Source organism: Nomascus leucogenys, chromosome X, assembly GCF_006542625.1.
Source record: "Nomascus leucogenys isolate Asia chromosome X, Asia_NLE_v1, whole genome shotgun sequence".
Classification (NCBI taxonomy): domain Eukaryota; kingdom Metazoa; phylum Chordata; class Mammalia; order Primates; family Hylobatidae; genus Nomascus; species Nomascus leucogenys.
This window is the reverse complement of record NC_044406.1, coordinates 27,277,522-27,298,383: the sequence shown is the minus strand read 5'-3', so window position 1 is coordinate 27,298,383 and position 20,862 is coordinate 27,277,522. Positions and strand designations below refer to the sequence as shown.

At 35.8% G+C, this 20,862-nt stretch overlaps 1 protein-coding gene across 1 annotated transcript in view; it reads right to left on the bottom strand.

Annotated features, from left to right (window-relative positions):
• IL1RAPL1 (interleukin 1 receptor accessory protein like 1) overlaps nucleotides 1-20,862 on the bottom strand; it is a 1,381,368-nt gene that overhangs the window by 1,147,322 nt on the left and 213,184 nt on the right. The window contains exon 2 of the mRNA XM_003261172.3: nucleotides 20,581-20,686. Within this exon, the coding sequence (XP_003261220.1) occupies nucleotides 20,581-20,662 (82 nt within the window). The 5' untranslated portion in view covers nucleotides 20,663-20,686. The remainder of the gene's footprint in view (nucleotides 1-20,580; nucleotides 20,687-20,862) is intronic.

Sequence of the window (20,862 nt, the reverse complement as noted above, 5' to 3'; positions counted from 1 at the left end):
ATATTCATATGCATTTTACATTCAATAGAAGATTTTAAATTTGCTGCAGTGTCATGCCCACATTGCAAATAAGACTTCTGGGCTTGCTCCCCTGACTTCTGCCTACCCACCATTCTATGCTTTTCTGTCACATTCATTCATTGCTTTACATTATTGATAGTTATACCTATGTCCAAATCCAATGAGCAATCTTCTGTCTTCATCTTATTTCACCTCTCAGCTCTATGCAATACATTTAATTACATATTATTGAATCATTCTGAGCTCCCATGAAATCACACTCATATTTTCTCTCTCACTTTTCTGGTATCTCACTTCTTTGCTAACTACTGAAATGTTGAAGTATCCTAGGGTTCTGTCCTGCAACCTCTACTTTTTATATCTACTTACACTTAGCTTGAGTGATCTCATCCAGGCAAATGGTTTTCAATAAGACTTACAAGCCAATGGCTCCTTCCACTTAAATATCCATTATTAACCTGTCCACTGAGCTGCCTGCAGACTCCTCGACAAAGCCACTCGAAGACTGAATAGGAATCTCAAACTTAATTCTACATTTCGAAAACAGGAACCTCTCCCTCCCCTAATTTTCCCCATCTCAGGAAACAGTCCCACCATCAACACAGTTACTCATAAAACTTAGAAGTCTTCTGTACTTCTTTATATGGTATATATCCCTTGCATATTCCTCATCCCCTATATCCAGTATGCTATCAAGTCCTGTTTGGTTTTACTTCCAAACTGTACCCGAACCAGTCTTTATCTCTCCATCTTCCACTTAACACCCAAGATCTAGTAACTGTCATCTGTTGCTAGGATGATTTAAATAGCTTCTTACTCCACAGCCAAAAAAAAAAAATTCTTTGAAAAAATGTAAATCATATACTCAGTCTTCCATTTGCTAGATTCCAATGGCTTTGCATTACACTGAGAATAAAATGCACATTCTAAACCATGACCTAAGGGGCCACGGCTTATTCTCCAACATTTCCTTCCATTTTACTCCTCCAATCATTGCTCTGCACCCTTTGAAAACTTTACAATTTGACTCACTGCATTATTCTTCGTCACTACCTGTCATCCATAATAACCATCTTTCTATTTCTTAGATGTGTCTTGTTTGCTACTGCTGCATATCTTTGGCACTCACTATCCTGCTTGGAATGAGCTTTTCCCATGTTCTCACTTAATGGGCTCTATTTTCAGAGTCAAGTCTCAACTCAAATGATATCTTTGCAAAGAGACCTCCCTGTCTGAAGTAACTACCTTTGCCAATCACTATCATGCTAACTTGTTTTATTTTATTCATAGCATGAATTATTATGAAATTATCTTGTTTATTTAAGCCCACTAGGCTGTACTCTTCATGAGAAATGCATCTATCATTTTATCCTAAGTTCCTAGAATAGTAGGTATCACATAGTAGACAACTCAAAATATTGTATGTTGAATGGGTATTACATGAAAAATTACTAGATCTACTTTTTGAAAAAAAGAACTGTCTTATATAATTTAGTAAATCCCTGGCATATTCTTGTTAAATTAAACACACCTCAAACAGCCATTAAAAAAGCAAATACTAGCTATAAGAGCCTAAGAAGAGTTTGGACAACCCGACAAAAAATAGATTTACTCTTTTCATTTGCACGTTTCCAAATATTTTCTTTAAAAAAAGACACCTCTTATTCAAGGGTTTAGCCTGCTAAACCATTGAGAGAATAATTTACAATGGGTAAAATAATAATGTACTTGGTGCAAAAACAGCACCAAGTAAAAGTATTTCACCCATTGACTCAAAAATGCTGAGAAAAAAGCAACAATAGTAGAAAAATACCCTCCTTCTAAAAATAATAATTGCAAACAGTAACGTAACCTCTTTTGGCTAAAGCGAGGTATAAATTTAAAAGGCTTCATATTTATAAGCTAGCAATGAATACCTAATTTGTTTTTCAAAAAATATTTAACTTATTTATATTAAAGCATAGTAACATTTTCATATTAAAAGCCTATGTCTTGTTTAATACCCATTCCAATTCAAGTATTATAACATATAAATATGTAACTACATAATCCCATAAAGTATGTAAAGAATGTATAAATTATATGAAATAGTAAAACATGCATTTATATTCATATACATAGGAAAACAGTTTCTAATTAACTCTTCATGTATTAATGCAAGTTGAGTTCAGTTTTACATGCTTGCAATTCCCAGAGATTTAGGCATCTAGATTAAAATTAACCATGAGTTTGAATGTATACGTTTTAATAACGTGTCATTGAACACTAATTTACAGATGGTGTGGTATAACCACATGGTGGCATAAACTAAGTGTTTCCATTTAAAATAATCTCAAACAGCATCTAGATGTTTTTCTTAACTCAAAACATCTGATTTTCATGTTATTTTTCCCAGTCTTAAACTTTGTCTCAAGGTTTCTTCACAACAGAAACGTGTCTGAGTTAAGCCATTAATCCATTGGCATTGTCCATCCTTTTCTTCATAATACCTGCCTCATTCTACTGCGAGGAAAACTGGTTTTATTTGATGTCAAAATTATATAATGGCAAAGTGTAGCCTTGGACACAGAAAGAAGGAGGAGGAAGACACAAGTCTCTACTCTGTCCTTAAATATTACTTGATACACTGCCTCAGAAGCTTCTCCTACTCTGTATTCTCAGCTGCCTGCTACTTGGGACTCCTCTTCTACCTTGCATTTGATGGAGTTTTCTTCTAGAGTCATCAGGCATCACTAGAACGTTTGTAGAAGAGATAGTCTGACGCAAAAGAGCTTTTCTGAAAACCTCCCAATTAAATCCAAAAACTGTCAATGTAATTCTGTTTTCCCCACTTATTAAAGACTATAAACTAAAAATCAAATGTAGGATGAATAGGAGAACAAATGGCATACATCTATAAAGTTTAAATATTTTTCCTTAGTTATATTGAACCTGGTTTCTAGTTAGGATAATTATGAGATCTGCATAATAAATTTCCAAGTTTCAGGGAAGTCTTAGTTTTTAAGCCATGATGGAACAGCTTTAGAGAAGCATAAGAAAACATAAAATTAAAACCAAAAAGTGTAATCAAAAATTAAAATAACTGCACAAATGAAATTCATTATATGCAAGTTTCTATGTAAGGCATCAATTTAGTTGAGCATATGTTCTTGTCTAATTCAGAATATGTCAACAACGTACTCACTCAGGTGGTGATCATAAGAAAGAAAATGTGATAAATACTATTCTGTACCTACCAGCTGTAATTCAGAACACAAACATTAAAATTGAAACAATTTAATATCACATCCAGGTAAAGCAAAAGGGAATACAAGTCCATCAAAGGCTTACTAATTCCATATTAGATCTAAAGAATGGTTGAGGATTTAGGAACATTATTACACAGAGTTTGGGAAGGGTCTATATGGAAATCCTGAGCCTTACCATGAGAGAGAAGTAATTTTAAATTGAGAAAGATTTATCGTAATACTAGGTACTGAAAGGAAGTGTGGACGAAACAAAATAACAACAACAAAAAGGAAAAACAACCCAAAAAAGCAAAATTACTATTCTGCTGACTCCATACATGCTGCAGAATGAGACACTCTCCAATTAGCTTCTGTAGATAGTCTCATCTCAGACAATTAGAGCTAGTTGCACAAAAATTGTCTCATTCAGAACATGCTTTGAGAGGGTTTAGAAGGTCCCAACGGAGCTTCCAAACTTGCTTTGTTTTCCTAATTGAAAACTTAGAAGGTAATAACCTCTCCTCAATTCATAGAAAGCCGGAAACCCTAGGATACAAAGCAGTTTCCAAATAAATTTAAAATAAAACCATGTATCATTAAAAATTGAACAAAACAAACCAAGCTCGTCTCCCAAAGAAAGCGAAAACACGCCTTTGAAACAAACAGTAAGTCACCACTGTTCATTGCGGAGCAGCATGTCAGTTACAGAGTGGCAGAATGAACGCGCAAGTTGCCAAACTGAACTAATTTATGTTCTGAATTAAAATAAAACACCCTCAATGTTGTAGGCCACTTTTATTCACCAGCATTCCTAGGGTTTGTTATGATCCGTTTTGAGAGACATGGAGACACTGAGCAGCTACTTTGGCTAATGCCTTACTCCTTCCAGCCACCCTTCCATGCAAGCGTCCTTTTGTGTATCTGCTCTTCCTTCATGGAATTACCTACATATGTACAGATATGGCAAAATCTCTCAAAGATAAGAAGGAGGCAAAAGCTGCACAATTCCTATTATAACAAAGTAACTGAAAATTTGCCCTTTGGAGCTAAAGAAGAAATGCCATCTCAAGATTCATTTTCCAGTGTAGTCTCAGTGCTTTCAGCTTCAGCTATTACAATTTCACTAGGGGATTATACACAATAACCATGAATGGTCAGGTCACCCTGGCAGCTAAAAATAAAGCTTTACTTCCTCCTTTTCAGAGAAATGTAAACTCTAATGAAACTATTCATTTCATGTAAGTTAAAATTATTCATTTGCTTATACAAGAATTGGTCAAATAATGCTATGTGTAAAGCCTCAGTAATGAACTTAAACTATACAGAGATCATTCCTCAAGGAGTTTCTGGTATCAGAGAAGAGTTATGACATGCATGTACATTGCCCCAGGAAAATAGAGAGTGCTGTGATGCGATTTGTCAGTGTTCTTAAATCCAGAAATGAAATACAAAGATGTACTGAGTACTGATTATGCAATGACTTTTTTAAGCATAGTGATTATAAAAGATATATATATATACACATATATGCATACATATAAAAATGGATAATGATGTTTTTATACTCAATGAGCTTATACTATTTAGTTAGGTAAATAAAACATAGATATTTTAAAAATGCAGCAATCACATATTCTTATTGTTTTTGAATCCTCAGCAACTGAGGATCTGCTAGTTTTTATTACTTCCAGTTTTTACTAGCAATCAAATCCATCTCTCTTTCTTTTATTCCTGCTGTTACTGGCTCAATTCATGACTTTCTTACCTGGACTATTGGCCTCATTTCCCACTCTCTTGTCTTAGAGCTCTTTCCAATCTATCTGGTCAGGTTATTCCTACTCAGCTCTGCTTCAGTTTCTTCAATGGTTCGTGACTTCCTAGACGATAATATTAGCATTTCTTGTCATGTCATACAAAGTCCTTGTGATATGGCTCCCATCTATCTTTTTCCACCTTTCCTCCTGACACTCCCTCATCACTTATTCTGTACTGTGCCCTGATATAGATGTATTCCATCCATATCAAGTTATTTTATGTAAAAGCTACTCTAACATACCACTGTGATTGACAGAATAATGACTCTCCAAAGATGTCCATGTCTTAATTCCTAGAACCTGTGACTGTTACCTTAAATGGCAAAAGGAACCTAGAAGGTATGATTAAGTCAAGGATCATGAGATGGAGAGATTATTCTGGATTAAAGTGGTGGGCCCAATGTAATCACAAGGATATTTACAGGAGGGAGGCAGGAAAGTCAGAGTCAGTGAAGGAGATGTGACAGTAGAAGTAAAGGTTAGAGAGATTGGAAGATGCTATGCTGATGATTTTGAGTTCAGGAAGGAGCAACAAGACAACTAATACAGGTGGTTTCTAGAAGCTGGGAACAGCAAGAAAACAGATTCTTCCCTGGAGCCTCCTAAAGGAATGCATCCCTGCTGATACCTGGATTTTAGAACTTCTGACCTTCATCACCATAAGATAATAAATTTGTGTTGCTTTAAGGCACTAAATTTGTGGTGATTTGTTACAGCTATAATAGGAAAGTAATATACTATAAATGTATGGTATCTCATATCACTTATTTTTTGCAAGGTATTTAATAGCAGAGGTGGTAGATTGTTTGTCTTTTTTAATCCCCCAGAGAATTCAGTCCAGTCGCTTGTTTACAGTATGTTTTGTCTGAAAACATTTGCTAAATACAAAGAATACATTAGAACTGACTAGTGAATATGAAAGGACAATGCCTATAGCACCACCAGTTCCAAAGACATGACAGATACATGGATTTTATAAAGTAAAAAGGCATGCAGTTACAAAAATAAGCACTCCATATGTTTCTAAAAAAATCAGCAAAGTTATGAGGAAATTATATAAACAATTTTCAGGATATGATTCATAGGTATAGAAAACTAAGAATGATCAAATTAATAAAGATAAATCATATTGCCTTGGTTTCCATTAATAAAATTTTCCATAAGTTTGTTTTTCAAATAAAGAATACAAAAGGGAAGTTTCTACAAACAAATATCTAAATATTTTAACCTTTTTTATGCCCAGGCATAGCTGATGTGAACCAATGTTATCAAGCACTTGGTATATATTAGGAATTCAATAAATGCTTGTTAACATTGGTGTATACAACCTGTTATTTTGTCCTTTAAGAAGATGAAGTAGGTTCCATGCATAAAATCCTAAAAGAAACACACGTAATCGAGTACAGTTGTGCATATTTTAGATGAGTACTCATAACTGGAAAAATATTCTTATCAAAGTTTGAAAACATTGGTAGCATGCTAATATTTTCGTGTGTGGGGGGTGTATTATATGCCTTTCGTTTGAAAAAGCATTTATAACTGTTAAGACCCTTTGAAAATTTTTCAAAAAACAAAACATTGCCAACCAGTAATTTCTCTTGGTCTTCATTCTTTGGGATATGCAGATAAAAGTAATTGCTTTTTCAAGGTAACTTTGCCTGATGACTAGTGCTTTCCATTTAGCTTGATTCTACCTAGGCCCTCCCATCTCCTATTCCAAGGCCAGTCCAATAGACCAGCAGGAAAACTTTAGTCGTGAAGCACACACCTATCCACACAAGATCTTCATTTCCACACTCTTCTCAGCAGCTCTTATTTATATTAGTGAGCAACTAAAATCTTGAATGACTTTTTCTCCTTTTGACACCTGAATTATTAAAATGACAAGACCTTAATGACAGCAATGTATTAAAAGAGGATTTTTAGTAAGTCTATAATATCAATGCACTTGTCAAAATAATTTGAATTCTGGTAATATAGGGCTACAAATGGACATGATGCTAAAATCATAAAAATATGATGTTTTTATCTCCTTAAAAGATCTCAATGAACATTTCTATTATAAAAATGTAGCAAAATATAGGAGAAATATATGTGTGTATATATATATATATATACTCTTTATAAAACCTAAGGCAATAAATTAGAGCAAATAAATGTTTGAAAAGTATTAAGATCAAGTAAAATAATCACTGAGCAATAATTCATCAGAAGTTTTCTTCCCATGTTTATTTCTCTCTATGTTCTGTGTATATTACTGCATTTTCATCAATCCTAAAAAGCCACAAGATGGCAATGGAGAGTACAGTTGCTTTATAGAACATATTTATAGAAAAAATTGGAAGAATCCTCTTTTCAGATAGTTGCATTTTTTCTGATATGACAATATATTTCAGAAAAATATTAACTCGCCAGAGTATGAAAAGCTTTCTTCATCATTGATAAGAATAATTTTTCTTTACCATTTACAACATAATATTTGGAATACAAAATAAGTGGAATATGCATTAAGAACTTCAAGTAAGATGCCAACGGCAGTACTTTATTGAGCTCAAGGTAGCAAAACTAATTTGGAAATATTTTAGTACAGTTAGTAAAACAAATGACAATTGAATAGTGTTGAGAATACTCACAAGAGGCTCACTGACATTTTTTAAAGAAATATTTATACATAACCCTCGGAGATTTTAAAACTTGACAAAGTTATTCACTGTCATTGCCTTAAGGCAACATTTCCCATGCAAGGTGTCTTGCATAGATATCTTAAGAGACCATAACTCTACAAAAAGAAATTTGCCTTAAAAAAGCAAAAGTAGACTAAAACATGGTTTGGTATTTTAAACTGCCAAACCAAATTTTACTTAGTCACATCACCACATGCAAGGAAAAGTATCTTATTTTTAATCTGGCTTTCTAATGATATACTGTGTGCTATTTAAAAAGAAATAAAAACTAATTTTTTTTTCTCTTAACAGAACCTTTGTTTTAAGCTAGTAACATCCTCCACTCTGTAGTGCTGACTCAAACGGTATAGCATAAAGTTAAATGTGGCCAACAATGGGCCTCAGGTACTCTGGTCACAAACTCTGCCTTTTTAAACGTGTGATCAATTTGCAAACATGTAAAATAAGTTACAGAAAAAAGTGTCAGGTATGTACTTAGTATGCATTGAAAGTGCTCAATAAATATTTGTGAAAGGAACAAAAAGATGAACTATTATTTGTATGGACGATGTTGTAGTTCAAAACTTTATGAAAAAGGAAACCAAAGACATGACAGCTTCAGTTAGGGACATGTTCCCAATCAACAAGGCTCGCTAGGAGCTGCATTGAAACCCAAGTGTTTTAATTTCCACTGCTATGGGTATTATAAGGTAGGTGCAAAACTAATTGTGGTTTTTGCCATTGAAAGTAATGGCAAAAATTGCAGTTACTTTTGCACCAACCTAATATAATACTCATCAGATTAATGTAAGCCACTTCTGAGATACTAACTAAAAAGATGTAATTTTTGTGATCACCACTGTGGATGAAGGTTGGAGTGTAAATATTAGCTGTCTGTAGACCTTTCCTGGAACTTACGATGCTTAACATGAAGATTAACCATGGAAAATTATAATACACTTGTAAGCTATCTTCCATATCTGTATCTACAAAATGAAAAAAACGAAAATTAAATCAGTATCACCCTTCCTTCAGGAGGTTTTATCTATGGCAAAACATGTTTTAATTCTTGGTAAAAGAAGTTTTTGACTGGAAAAAATTTTATCTGTACTATAACGCAGTTCTTTTCATTAGCATGGATGACCATAAGTTTTATACTTGTTTTACCTAAACAGAAAAAGCATAATTTCTAAAGAGTTAAACAAACTTTAAAAAGTAAAATCCCTGGCCGGGTGTGGTGGCTCACGCCTGTAATCCCAGCACTTTGGGAGGCCAAGGCGAGCGGATTACGAGGTCAGGAGTTCAAGACCACCCTGGCCAACACGGTGAAACCCCGTCTCTACTAAGAATAAAAAAATTAGCTGGGCATGGTGGCGGGTGCCTGTAATCTCAGCTACTCAGGAGGCTGAGGTAGGAGAATCATTTGAACTCTGGAGGCGGAGGTTGCAGTGAGCCGAGGTCACATCATTGCACTCCAGCCTGGACGACAGGGTGAGACTCCATCTCAAAATAAATAAATATAAATAAATAAATAAATAAATAAATAAATAAGATCCCTTTAATATACAAAGGCCCTTTAATATACCGATTTTGTACAATATATACTTTTTAAAACCTGACATCAACTTCTTAGACTCCCTTGTCTCTCCACCCCTACATTTTCCTGAATCTTGATTTAATGACGTATTTTCAGTTATCTGACACAACTTTCCAAAGAATTTAACACGATCATTCTTTCATTTTGAAACTTTCTCCACTCTTGGTTTGCAGGAACCAAAACAAGTAAGGTCTCTTTCTTCCTCCCTTAGCTTTCCCTTAGTCTCTTTCCCTGACTGGCTGCTCTTTCTCTGCCAGCCTCTTCAGGGCTAGTGTTCCACAGAATCCTTGATCCTCTCCCTTTCCCTTTCCTTTTCCTCTTCTCTCTCTGCATGTTTTCCCTGGATAATCTCATTCCATCATGTTGCTCTCAATATGAGGACAATTTCAAAATCCATACCTCCTGCTTTGACATTTGCAGTGTGAACAGTGGTCCCCCAAAAGATATGTCCACCAAGACCTGTGCATATGAATTTATTTGGATAAAGAATCTTTGTGATGTAATTAAGGTTACAGATCTCAAAATGAGATCATGCTGGATTTTCCCAGGGGATCCTAAATTCAATGACAGGTGTCCTTATAAGAGAAAAGCTGAAGGAGATTAAAGACACAGAGGAGAAGGCCATGTGAAGATGGTAGCAGCCACAACCCAAGGAAAACTAAAGCCACCAGAAGGTGGAAGAGGCAAGGAAGTGTTCTGTCACAGAGCCTTCAAAAGTGTGGCCCTGCTTATACTTTGATTTCGGGCTTCTGGCCTCCAGAACTGTGAGAGGATAAATTTTATTGATTTAAGTCACCCAGTTTGTGGCAATTTGTTACAGAAGCCACAGGAAACTAGTACAATTCCAGACCAATAAATCCATTAGCTCAGTATTTCCAGTGACTACCACAGCTTGTATGTTCCGAATTGACCTCATTCCATCCACTCTCCCCACAAAAACTGCCATTGATCTCTCTGTAACTGGTGACACCATCAATATAACTTCTCCTCGAATTATTTCACAATGCATCTCCAAACACTCACTAGATCCTATATATTCTTCAGAAACTTATTTTCAGTCCCTTTGATTGCTTTTCAGGCCCTCAGTATATGTAAATATATTCACTTCCTTACTGGTCATTCTGGAATCCCACCCTAGTCTTTTCTACAGGGAGTGTTACATGTCAAACAGCAGGTTTGACCATGCCATTTTCATGTGTGATCCTACATAGCTTGATTGTGTGTCTTCCCTTCTCTGTAAAGGCAGCTTTACTGATGGACTCACAAATGTGTGTAACACCATCATATACAAAGCAAGAAGTTTCATCTTTATGGTGTAGAGAAGACACCACAATGAACAGATCCATCAAATCAGAGGCCCAACCACACAGACAGAATTTTCTACTAAAGCGATTTGCAAAGTTATTAAATATCTCAGCCAAAATATTTTGTTCTCAAGATAAAATCCAAAATCCCTTGCAAGATATTCAAAACCCTTCATATTCTATCCTCAATCTACATTTGGGGCTTCATCTTAGTCACAAAGACCTCACTATTTTCTTTCAATAGGTAGTCATTTCAAGTTTCTGTGCTTTGGGGACCTTTAATATGATGGATGGTATCCCAATCCTCTCATTACAGAATGTTTTTCTTTACCTCTTTCAACCTCTCACATCTAATTGATCATCTATTTCAATTGAGTCTAACTTTAAAATTGCTGTCTCTTCTGTCTTCACTATTCTCACTGCTATTACTTTACATCTGGAAATCATTTTCAGGTCAGGTATTATTTTGTTGAAAGGAACACAGACACCTTTAGCCTACCACAAAGAAAAGGGGGTATTTTTGAAAGTATATGTGTAGAGTGCAGATGAATCTTAAAATGTTCTTAAGATCCAAAGCATCACTAGTATCAGTTTCCTCTTTCTCTTTCTGCATCTCTCATCCTTCCTTTCCCTCTGCCCTGTTTTCTTTCCCTTTTCTTCTTTTGCTACAAACCCCCTGCACCTTTTATCATGCACCATGGATTGCATAGGCCCTTCAGCAAAAGTTTTCAACTTCCCTGTTCTTTTCTCTTCCATTCCCATCTGGCTCCTGGCTGACAATTCTTTGTCTAGTCTTCAATGCATTCAATAGACAGTTTGTTTGAATTGGCTAATTGCCAGTTGCAGTAAGCCAAATAATGCCCTCTGGAAAGATGTCTACTGCCTCATCCCTGAAGCATATGACTATGTTATATTACATGGCAAAAGGTACCTTTCCAATTTGATTAAATTCATGATTTTAAGATGGAGTGATTGTCCTGGGTTACCTGAGGATGCCCAATATAATAATGAAGACCCTTATAAGGGAAAGAGAGAGGTAGAAGGGTCAGAGTCAGAGGAGATGTGATGATGAAGAACCTCAAGAACTGTGAGATAATAAATTTGTGTTGCTTTAAGTCACTATGTTTGTAGCAATTTGTTAAAACATCAGTAGGATACTGATACACCAGCATCCCTAATTTCCAAGCCACCTTATGGATCATGTGCAAGCCTATAGCTGACCACCCACAGATCAGGGGTTAATCCTCTGGTCCTAGCAGTGAATGCCTGTATGCTATCTCTACTATAAACATTGATATGGTTTGGCTGTGTCCCCACCCAAATCTCATCTTGAATTTTAACTCCCACAATTCCCACCTGTCATGGGAGGAACCTGGTGGCAGGCGATTGAATTATGGGGGTGGGTCTTTCCTGCACTGTTCTTGTGACAGTGAATGAATCGCATTAGATCTGATGGTTTTAAAAATGGGAATTTCCCTACACAAGCTTTTTGCCTGCTGCCATCCATGTAAGATGTGACATACTCTTTGCCTTCTACCACGATTGTGAGGCTTCCCCAGCCATGTGGAATTGTAAGTCCAATTAAACCTTTTTTCTTCCTGGTCTCAGGTATGTCCTTATCAGAAGCATGAAAACAGGCTAATACAATAAATTGGTACCAGGAGTAGGGCATTGCTGAAAAGATACCGGAAAATGCAGAAGCGACTTTGGAACTGGGTAACAGGCAGAGGCTGGAACAGTCTGGAGGATTCAGAAGAAGACAGGAAAATGTGGGAAAGTTTAGAACTTCCTAGAGACTTGCTGAATGGCTTTGACAAAAATGCTGATAGTGATATGAACAATAAGGTCCAGGCTGAGGTGGTCTCAGATGGAGATGAGGAACTTGTTGGGAACTGGAGCAAAGGTGACTCTTGTTATGTTTTAGCAAAGAGACTGGCAGCATTTTGCCCCTGCCCTAGAGATTTGTAGAACTTTGAACTTGAGAGAGATAATATAGGGTATCTAGTGGAAGAAATTTCTAAGCAGCAAAGCGTTCAAAAGGTGACTTGGGTGCTGTTAAAGGCATTCAGTTTTATGAAGGAAGCAGAGCCTAAAAGTTTGGAAAATTTGCAGCCTGACAATGTGATAGAAAAGAAAATCCCATTTTTTGAGGAGAAATTCAAGCTGGCTGCAGAAATTTGCATAAGTAACGAGGAACCAAATGTTAATCTCCAAGACAGTGGGGAAAATGTCTCCAGGGTATGTCAGAGGTTTTCACAGCAGTCCCCCACCATCATAGGCCCAGAGGTTTAGGAGGAAAATGTGATTTCATGGGCTGGGCCCAGGGTCCTCCTGCTGTGTGCAGTCTAAGGACCTGGTACCCTATGTCCCAGCCGCTCCAGCTGTGGCTGAAAGGGGCCAACACAGAGCTCAGGCTGTTGCTTCAGAGGGTACAAGCCCCAAGCCTTGGTGGCTTCCACATGGTGTTGAGCCTGGCAGTGCACGGAGGTTTGGTGACCTCCAGCTAGATTTCAGAAGATGTATGGAAATGCCTAGATGCCCAGGCAGAAGTTTGGTGTAAGGGTGGGGCTCTCATGGAGAATCTTTGCTAGGGCAATGCAGAAGAGAAATGTGGGGCCAGAGCCCTCACACAGCGTCCCTACTGGGGCACTGCCTAGTGGAGCTGTAAGAAGCGGGCCACCATCCTCAAGACCCCAGAATGGTAGACCCACCGACAGCTTGCATTGTGTGCCTGGAAAAGCCACAGACACTCAACACTAGCCCATGAAAGCAGCTGGGAGGGAGATTGTAACCTGCAAAGCCACGGGGGTAGAGCTGCCAAGACCATGGGAACCCACCTCTTCCATCAGCATGACCCAGATGAGCAAGACATGGAGTCAAAAGAGATCATTTTGAAGCTTTAAGATTTGACTGCCCTGCTAGATTTTGGACTTGCATGGGGCCTGTAGTCCCTTTGTTTTGGCCAATTTCTCCCATTTGGAATGGCTGTATTTACCCAATGCTTGCACCCCCATTGTATCTAGGAAGTAACTAACTTGTTTTTGATTTTACAGGCTCATAGGCCAAAGGGACTTGACTTGTCTCAAATGAGACATTGGACTGTGGACTTTCGAGTTAATGCTGAAATGAGTTAAGACTTTGGGGGACTGTTGTGATGGCATGATTGGTTTTGAAACGTGAGGACATGAGATCTGGGAGGGGCCAGGGGTGGAATGATATGGTTTGGCTGTGTCCCCACCCAACTCTCACCTTAAACTGTAACTCCCACAATTCCCACCTGTCATGGGAGGAACCCAGTGGGAGGCGATTAAATTATGGGGGCAGATCTTTCCTACACTGTTCTCATGATAGTGAATGAGTCTCACAAGATCTGATGGTTTTAAAAATGGGAATTTCCCTGCACAAGCTCTCTTTTTGCCTTCTGCCATCCATGTAAGATGTGACTTGCTCCTCCTTGCCTTCCGCCATGATTGTGAGGCTTCCCCAGTCATGTGGAAAGTCCAATTAAACCTCTTTATTTTGTAAATTGCCCAGTCTCAGGTATGTCTTTATCAGCAGCATGAAAATAGACTAATACGAACATCATTTCTCTAACAAAACTTAAATTGGCTACCATTTGCAAGCTTCTATACTGCTTCCCTCTATCCCTCACCTCTCCCATCAAATATATAGAACAATATATTATTTTGTACCCTCATAATACAGTACCACACTTATATACTTATAATACTTTGAATATTATTACTTATAATAAGTAATATTCCAAGTTAATAAGTTGGAATACTAATACAACTAATAATAATAATATTCCAAGTTAGTTAGTTCAAATTCCAAGTTAATAAGTTGGATTAACCTGGAATACTATACTTACTAACTTGGAATATTCTCCTCCTCATTGAAGTCTTAGTCAACTTGGAAGATTCATTCATACTGCCTTTTATCCTTAACTCACCATGAAGCAGGCATCATTTTCCACAATTGGCATTCATCTGTGCCAACTCTATATAAAATTAGACTGACAACTAAAACTGAATAGGTAAGTTTGTGGGGAAATTCATAGGTATAACAGAATATAGGTATAATAGAACATAGCTATAACTAAACAAAGATATTGGCTAATTTTATTTTGTTAGGTGCAAGTTCCATTTTTGTTAGACTTATTATTTAAGGGCATAATTTCAAAGGAATATTAAAATTACTCTAGATCTAATTTCAAAATTTGTAAAAATTACAATAAATACAAGAATTTTTTTTCCTGAGAAAAAATTAAAGTGCATTTTTTTAACTTCAAAAGGTAAAGAAACAAAGCCCCAGAAGTTTGATCCTATAAGCTACCCCAAAGGAAAATAAGGAGAAACACCTTATCTTTTCTGACATATTTGACAAACTGAGAATAAACACATGGTAACATAATAAAAGGCAGATGCTAGGGGACTAGGTTGTCTCTTAATCATGTGAAATTAAGCTCATTGACTTACAGGAATGCTCAAGAGAGCAGCTGCACATAAATCACACTGACATGAGATGGAAGTACCCCCACTAGACTTTCTCATTTCTATTCAGTTAAATTTCACTTTCTTTACACAGTAGTATAATTTCTTTTACTTAAATGAATATCCATATGTAACAACACAAAAATTAGAACTGAAACTGTGTCTTTGGTTATTTCACTACTCTTACCTTTTATAAATTATTTGGGCCTAGAGTCACAAGTTTAGGAAAACCTCTTGAGGCTTGCCTTCCTCTTGCTGTCAAGAAGAATTGCATCTAAATAATTTACACAAACAGGTGTCCCCTGTCAGGTTCTAGAATGAAGAGAAGATCTAGTCCTTTTGGTAACCCTTTTACTCTCTAATAGCTGGATGCTTTAGGGAGCTTTTATATAGATTAAATTCCTCCTAAAATAACATGTGCTTTTTGGTAATGCAGCCATTTACTCTTCTCCATATGCTCTAATAACTGTGAATACTTTTTTCCTATCCTGAAGTCACTTGCTTATTTATCCTGTATTAGTAATCATGAGCTACAGCCTTTTCATAAGGGCCATTATGGAACAATACCATTAAACTCAAAACTTCTGCACAATGATATTAGTACTTCTTTAAAGCAGCACTAAACATAGTAGAATTCCAATAGAAAAATACTTGAAGAATCATTTTCCTTACCCTTTAACAGATTTTGAACTGCATTTCAAGCCCATGAAAACACTCCCCCCATTTGTAAAGGTTCATTGTCTTCATCTAAACCCTTATCATGTCCTAGATATTGCTTATTCTGAGTTATATCTTTTGCTTCAGTAGTCTCACATTATACATTATACTGATTGCTCTTTAAGAAAAAAAATCATTTAATTTTACCTTTATCTTTCTAATATCGTTTTGGTCCTGTAGCATCCTCACTGATGTAACTCTGAGTATTAAAACCACTCACTCAACCACTCATGCAGTCATTAATTCATTAAGACATTTCCTTGAACCCTGACTCTGAAACAGCATATTTGGCACTGTAGAGATTATAAGCATACATTAATCATGGTCCTTGCACTCACCACCTTATATTCTGAGGATGTTTTTGAGAGAAAAACATCATGGAACCCCTTTTCTTACCTAATTTCTACATCCGGATCCCTCTAGCTTCATTTTTCTTCAGTATCCCAAACTTTTCAGGCAAATTATAACTCACACTTTAGTACCCACAAAGTGCTATAGTCATACTTTGTCCATAACAGTCCTTCAACTATTTATACTATTTCCCTGCTCCCAAATCTTACTCCAGATTTTCTTATACACCATTTTAAAATGTATATATTTAAGAATAGCTATTATTAACAAAGACTATGCTAACCTCTTTGAATGGCCTTGTAAAGACAGAACATTTCAAATACTTCAACCATGCAGACAAAGTAATAATAATATTTTTATAGTTTGAAAGGTCCTACCAAGACACAGTGGGAATATGAAAATAAATTCTTTTTATTTGCAGATAAATATACTAGCAGAGAAGAAGAAAGGGAGGAAGAAAGGAAGGAAGGAAAGAACAAAAAGGGAAAGAAGGGAGGAAGGAATGAAGAAAGGGACCAACAAACAAGAATGTAAAGCTAAATTTCCTCAACTGGTTGAGATACAAAGATTCTCCAAGCAAGCGTTTGCTTTGCATGTGGGGGATTTTTTTTTTTTTTTTTTCAGAATTCTAAAAATGACAGTAACTGAGATGTTTACTTACTGAATTGCTATAATACTTCACATGATTGAGGGGGATTGGTAATATTGGTCATCTTAGCCTCTTTCATCAAGTGCTACTTATAAAAACTAAAAAAAAATAGGTATGAAATTGTCTTAGGATAAAATCTATTGTGTAACAAATGCTGAATATGTGCTTCCATAGATATTAAAAGTCTTGATTCTAAATGTAGGCACAACTTTAGAACATTACCTGAGAGAACAGATATAGTCCTTAGTTGTCGTAACATATTGTACATATCTGAAGTGATATTTAAAACAAAATGTTATAAAGTTGCATTTTAATATTTCAATCAAGAATGTTAGAATGATATAATTGCCTTATATATATATATATATATTTTTTTTTTTTTTTTTTTTTTTTGAGATAGAGTCTTGCTCTGTCGCCCAGGCTGGAGTGCAGTGGTGTGATCTCGGCTCACTGCAAGCTCTGCCTCCCAGGTTCACGCCATTCTCCTGCCTCAGCCTCCCAAGTAGCTGGGACTACAGGTGCCCGCCACCATGCCCAGCTAATTTTTTTGTATTTTTAGTAGAGACGGGGTTTCACTGTGTTAGCCAGGATGATCTCGATCTCCTGACCTCGTGATCCACCCACCTCGGCCTCCCAAAGTGCTGGGATTACAGGCATGAGCCACCGCGCCCGGCCTACCTTATTATATTTAATCTGTTCCTTAAATTAATAGCGATGGGACTGTAAGGCAATGTGATAAAAATAATACATTTCCAGCTTGCGTAATAAGAGCTCCTATTGCTTTCAAATTAGTTATGTTAATGAGAAACAAATATCTACTTTTATGGAATGACCATATGTGTTAATCTAAAGTAAACACTATACAAAATTAACATGCCATAAAAATCAATATTTCTCTGTGTAATATAATATTGTATATGTTCCTAATTATTAAAATATCTAGTTCTGGTTTTCTAGTGGTCACAGTGAACTAAAAATAATATTCTAGTGAAAGACATATGAAAAGCATTAGGTTTTGAGTGATGTTTATTGATCTTTCAAAAAGATGAATAAAATAAAGAATCAAAAGAGAATTAAATGATAAGACGAAAGAAGAAAGATAAGAAGTCCTCTTGGTTAATATGTAAAATCAAACATCAAAAATTGATTTTTATCCCCTGGCCATGGTGCTGCTGGTTTTATAGGTTGGGCTGGGTATGAAGATTGAGCCATTAATCTTTTAAGGAAAAGATGCCAAGTACACTCCTCTTCTACTTGATGTATGGAGATCAGTAATGACACTATTCAGTAAGCTACATATCTGCTTCCCTCAAACAAAGGTGCCACGGGAACAGACATCAGCTGAAATAAGTCCAAGCTATGAAAGTATATGGATAGAATAACATTATTCCTTCCCAAAGTGCACACTTAATATCCAAAAATCAAACAAACAAACAAGCCTCCATCCATCTGGATCTTAATATAGACACTAAGGGAAGGTATGTTAATTCACATCATATAGAAAAGTAAACAAATCAGGCATGCTGCAAAATCCCAGTACCTGCCTTGTCATTTTTACATTATAATATAGAAAACACATTCGGTTTAGAAGGTATTATATAATTATGTGACAACTGCATTCATAAATTGAAGAGAGAAAGGTCTCAGAACTTCTGCTTAACTTAGCACAGCATCTTATTACCATTCTTCTAAAATAATTACAAAATTAAAATAAAACTGAATTTGAGACAGATTCTTGAGTTTTCTGAAGTCTTTAGAGCAGATAATTTTTACAACAATGATGTTTTCTAGAATAGAAACTTACATTAAAACCACTTAACATAGATTTTTCAGACATTTTAATATCTGCATTTATATTAAATTTGCATTTTCCAACTGCCCCATGTTTCTAGCTCTGCTCTCATGCTTCTCAAACACACAAAGTAAGTCCCAGTTTGCTAAAATTTCTTGCCCCCCAATTAGAGGTTATATAGAATGGACCCATCACCATTGCTTTATGATTAAAAAGGAGTAACATTTCTGTTTGAATAAATCATAGATCTGACATACACAGAAAGAACTGAAAAAAAACAGATTTTATATAATTAGTGGTAATAACCAGAAAAATAAAGTTTTAAAGAATTAATCAATATTTCTATTTTGGATGAACTATTGTCATTTTGTTATAATACACAAATGAGTGTTTCTCTTCTATATAGCCACTATCTCAAAAACCTATGTTAAGTGATTTTAATGTAAATTTCTATTCCAGAAAACATCATTGTTGTAAACATTATCAGCTTTCATCACTATTTACTCCCCTTTCTACCCACTCTAACTCTCTTGGTTATGCTCAACTGTACTTGAGCATAGTACAATTAAAGAAATCAAGATATATGTTATTTCCCATTAACCCATTCAAATTACATAAACCACTACATCGTAATCCTGCCCTAAGGTTTTATCTCATTCAAAAGATCCACTGAGAAGAAGAGATGAAATAATGTGTAGACATAGCAACAGTATTTTTTTCACGTTGCCTATAACCACATCAATGGCAGATACGACAGCTGTATAATAACCAAATATGCTAGAACCAACAATCTCAGTACTTTTTTTTTTTAACTTTCAACCATGCACCAAACCTTTGTCCATTCACAATGCCCTCTCCAATTTCCCTCCAGACTTTATCCCCAGGAAGGGCTCACGAGAGCAGAGCTGCTCCCTATTTCCCCTGCATGTGGGCTTTTTCGTTACATCATCAAAGTGAGTTTGAAGCCTTTTAGCCTCATGGTTAAGATGGTTGCTTCACAGCCCTGTCTCAGCCCTTTCATTCCCTTTCCTTTCTGAATTCGAAAGATGCTTTTGTCCATGCAATTGCTTATATCACAACACTGCAACCTCTTGTAAATTATCTCATCTTCTTTTTCTCACAGGCTCTCTAGAACTAACAGACAATACATTCTAATTCTAGCAACAAAACACAATACCCTTCTTCTTCCTTTATACCTAAAAGCTATAACTTCAAAAATTATGTGACTCCACATAGTGTGAGCATGACAAGGCTTTATATTATTAGTGACTTACTAGACAAGATACAACTTCACATTGATAATGGTATTTATTCAATTGTCCCATACAATTGAACTATCAACAGTCCACTACAAACCTAGATGCCTGATAACATGTAAAGTTTTTCATAAATGCCAACATTAATCTATTTAGTAGTTCCTTTCATTACCATCCTACTTTACCTCTATATTTCCTATTAAAATATTAGTGCTTCCTCATGACATTTTCTTCAATAACACTAGTGTTTTCTTTATATACTTCCAAGCAATTCATCAAATCAGCTGGAGTACAACCCTGAAAAGAATCTTCCCTAAGTACACCTGACATCAAAATGGTAACAATAAAAGTTAACATCAAAGATACAATAATATTTCCATGCAAAAAATTAAATAACACTGTTTATATAAGAATACTTAAAATCCTACCACAAAATGAAATCTAAATACAAGGCTTTGCTATTGAATCCATGCCAATTCATAGTAATTAACAAAATAAGCCACATTCTTTTGAATCCACTCTCACTTTTCTAATTCCTTATAAGTGTGCTCCACCCATTTACTTATAATATCTACAATATCTCCACAATATTGATAACTGATCATTCTCAACTTTTCCACAAATGGCACATGTATAAATGTACCACTATCACTTTAAGCTATAAAAACAAGTAAAAAATAGAGGAATACTGCTTACCGGAGCCTCTTTTGGTCACAACCTTCAAACTCTGAGTAAAAGTAGCGTATAAGAGAATCAAGTGTGGAATCGGAGCTTTCATCTTCCAGCTCTTAAAGGCTGTTTCCTAAAGCAAAGATTAAAAAGAAGAAAAACATACATGTTTTAAAAATAGCAATATTATAAGTTTCATAACTTTGATCAAACATGATGGGTGCAATGAATTACACAAAAGGAAAGAATATACCACGATTTCTATCACATTTTCCCATATGTTGTGGTTCCTAAGTTAAATCGAAACTG